This window comes from Corvus brachyrhynchos, unplaced genomic scaffold (genome assembly GCF_000691975.1).
Source record: "Corvus brachyrhynchos isolate BGI_N302 unplaced genomic scaffold, ASM69197v1 scaffold130, whole genome shotgun sequence".
Classification (NCBI taxonomy): Eukaryota; Metazoa; Chordata; class Aves; order Passeriformes; family Corvidae; genus Corvus; species Corvus brachyrhynchos.
The window spans coordinates 883,631-885,264 of record NW_008236193.1 but is presented as its reverse complement, the minus strand read 5'-3'; the positions used below and the strand labels follow the sequence as shown (position 1 = coordinate 885,264).

The 1,634-nt window shown below is 59.7% G+C and overlaps 1 protein-coding gene across 1 annotated transcript in view; it reads left to right on the top strand.

Annotated features, from left to right (window-relative positions):
- Positions 1 to 1,634, top strand: part of UNC13A (unc-13 homolog A) — a 32,034-nt gene that overhangs the window by 20,335 nt on the left and 10,065 nt on the right. The window contains exons 31-34 of the mRNA XM_017738976.1: positions 518 to 601; positions 832 to 909; positions 1,185 to 1,273; positions 1,402 to 1,554. Coding sequence (XP_017594465.1) covers positions 518 to 601; positions 832 to 909; positions 1,185 to 1,273; positions 1,402 to 1,554 — 404 coding nt within the window. The remainder of the gene's footprint in view (positions 1 to 517; positions 602 to 831; positions 910 to 1,184; positions 1,274 to 1,401; positions 1,555 to 1,634) is intronic.

The window sequence follows — 1,634 nt, the reverse complement described above, 5'->3', positions numbered from 1 at the left end:
GGCTCAGCCTGGAGCAAAGGAGGCTCAGGGGGGACCTTGTGGCTCTGCACAACTCCCTGTCAGGAGGGGGCAGCCGGGGAATGTCGGGCTCTGCTCGCAGGGAACAGGGACAGGAGGAGAGGGAACGGCCTCAGGCTGGCCCAGGGGAAGTTTGGGCTGGATATTGGGAAAATTTCTTCACTGAAAGGTTTGTTCAGCCCTGGCACAGGCTGCCTAGGGCAGTGGTGGAGTCACCATCCCTGGAAGTGTTCAGAAAACATGTGGATGTGGCATTTGAGGATATGGTTCAGTGATGAACCTGGTGGTGATGCTGAGCTGATGGTTGGACTTGAATTGATAGGGCTTTTCCATCCTTCCATGATTCTATGATTCATGAGGCCAGAGAGTCTGGGGGTCCCTGTATGTATCCAGATACGAGGTTGTTTCGCTGCTGTGGGACTCATGGTTTCCTTCTCTCCCTCCTTCCCCTCTGTTGCTGCTGTCTGGGTGTCTTCGTTGGTGCCCTGTTTGGCTGCAGACCATCAGCAATGTGCTGCTCCAGTACGCTGAGATCATCTCCAAGGATTTTGCCTCGTACTGCTCCAAGGAGAAGGAGAAAGTGGTGATGTATCTCACTTCTGCTGTCCCCACACGGTGGCCCCAGCTGTCACCTCAGCTCCAGGGCGGGTTGGTCCCTTCCTCATGGCAGTTCCTGACACGCTGCCAGGGTGGCTTCCATGCCATCCCTGTCCTGATGTCCCCCAGTGCAGGGCGGGAGGGTCCTGGGGCTGTGGGCAGCTGTCCCAGCCATATTTCTTTGTGCTGACGCCCCTCTCCATCCCACCCCTCCAGCCCTGCATCCTGATGAACAACATCCAGCAGCTCCGTGTCCAGCTTGAGAAGATGTTTGAAGCCATGGGTGGGAAGGACGTGAGTGTGGGGGGGTTCCAGGAGGGAGCCCTGTGGGAGGTTGGATCATTCCCTTCCCCCAGAAGTAGCCCCTTCCCCAGTTCCCGGTGCTGGGAGCAGACCCCTTCCTCACTCCTGTGTGGGATCACGCCGTCCCACCCCACGGCACGCTGCTCTCCCACCATGTCGGACTGGGAAGGGCTTTACCCTGCCCAGAGATGCATTTGGGGTGCAGAAACCTCTCTGAGGGCTGGTTCAGGGACCCTGTCAGCTTCCCCAACCTGTCCCTCCTCCAGCTGGACACAGAAGCCAGTGATATCCTCAAGGAGCTGCAGGTGAAACTCAACAACGTCCTGGATGATCTGAGCCGAGTCTTTGCCACCAGGTACAGCTGGGTGGGAGGGCAGGGGCAGCGGGCAAAGGAGAGGTCTGGGGGTCCAGAAGCTGTGGCTGGGGCCAGGCTGGGGGCTCTGGGGAGGAGGTGCTGAGCTGCCTGTGTGTTGTGGTCCCCAGTTTCCAGCCACACATCGAGGAGTGCGTGAAGCAGATGGGTGACATCCTGAGCCAGGTGAAGGGCACCGGCAACGTCCCCGCCAGCACCTGCAGCAGCGTCGCACAGGATGCTGACAACGTCCTGCAGCCCATCATGGACCTGCTGGACAGCAAGTGAGTCGGGGGGGCAACTGGAACCCCACCCTGCCCCTCCTGGCCTCGTCAGGGAGTGTGAGGGACCTGCAGGGTCAGGG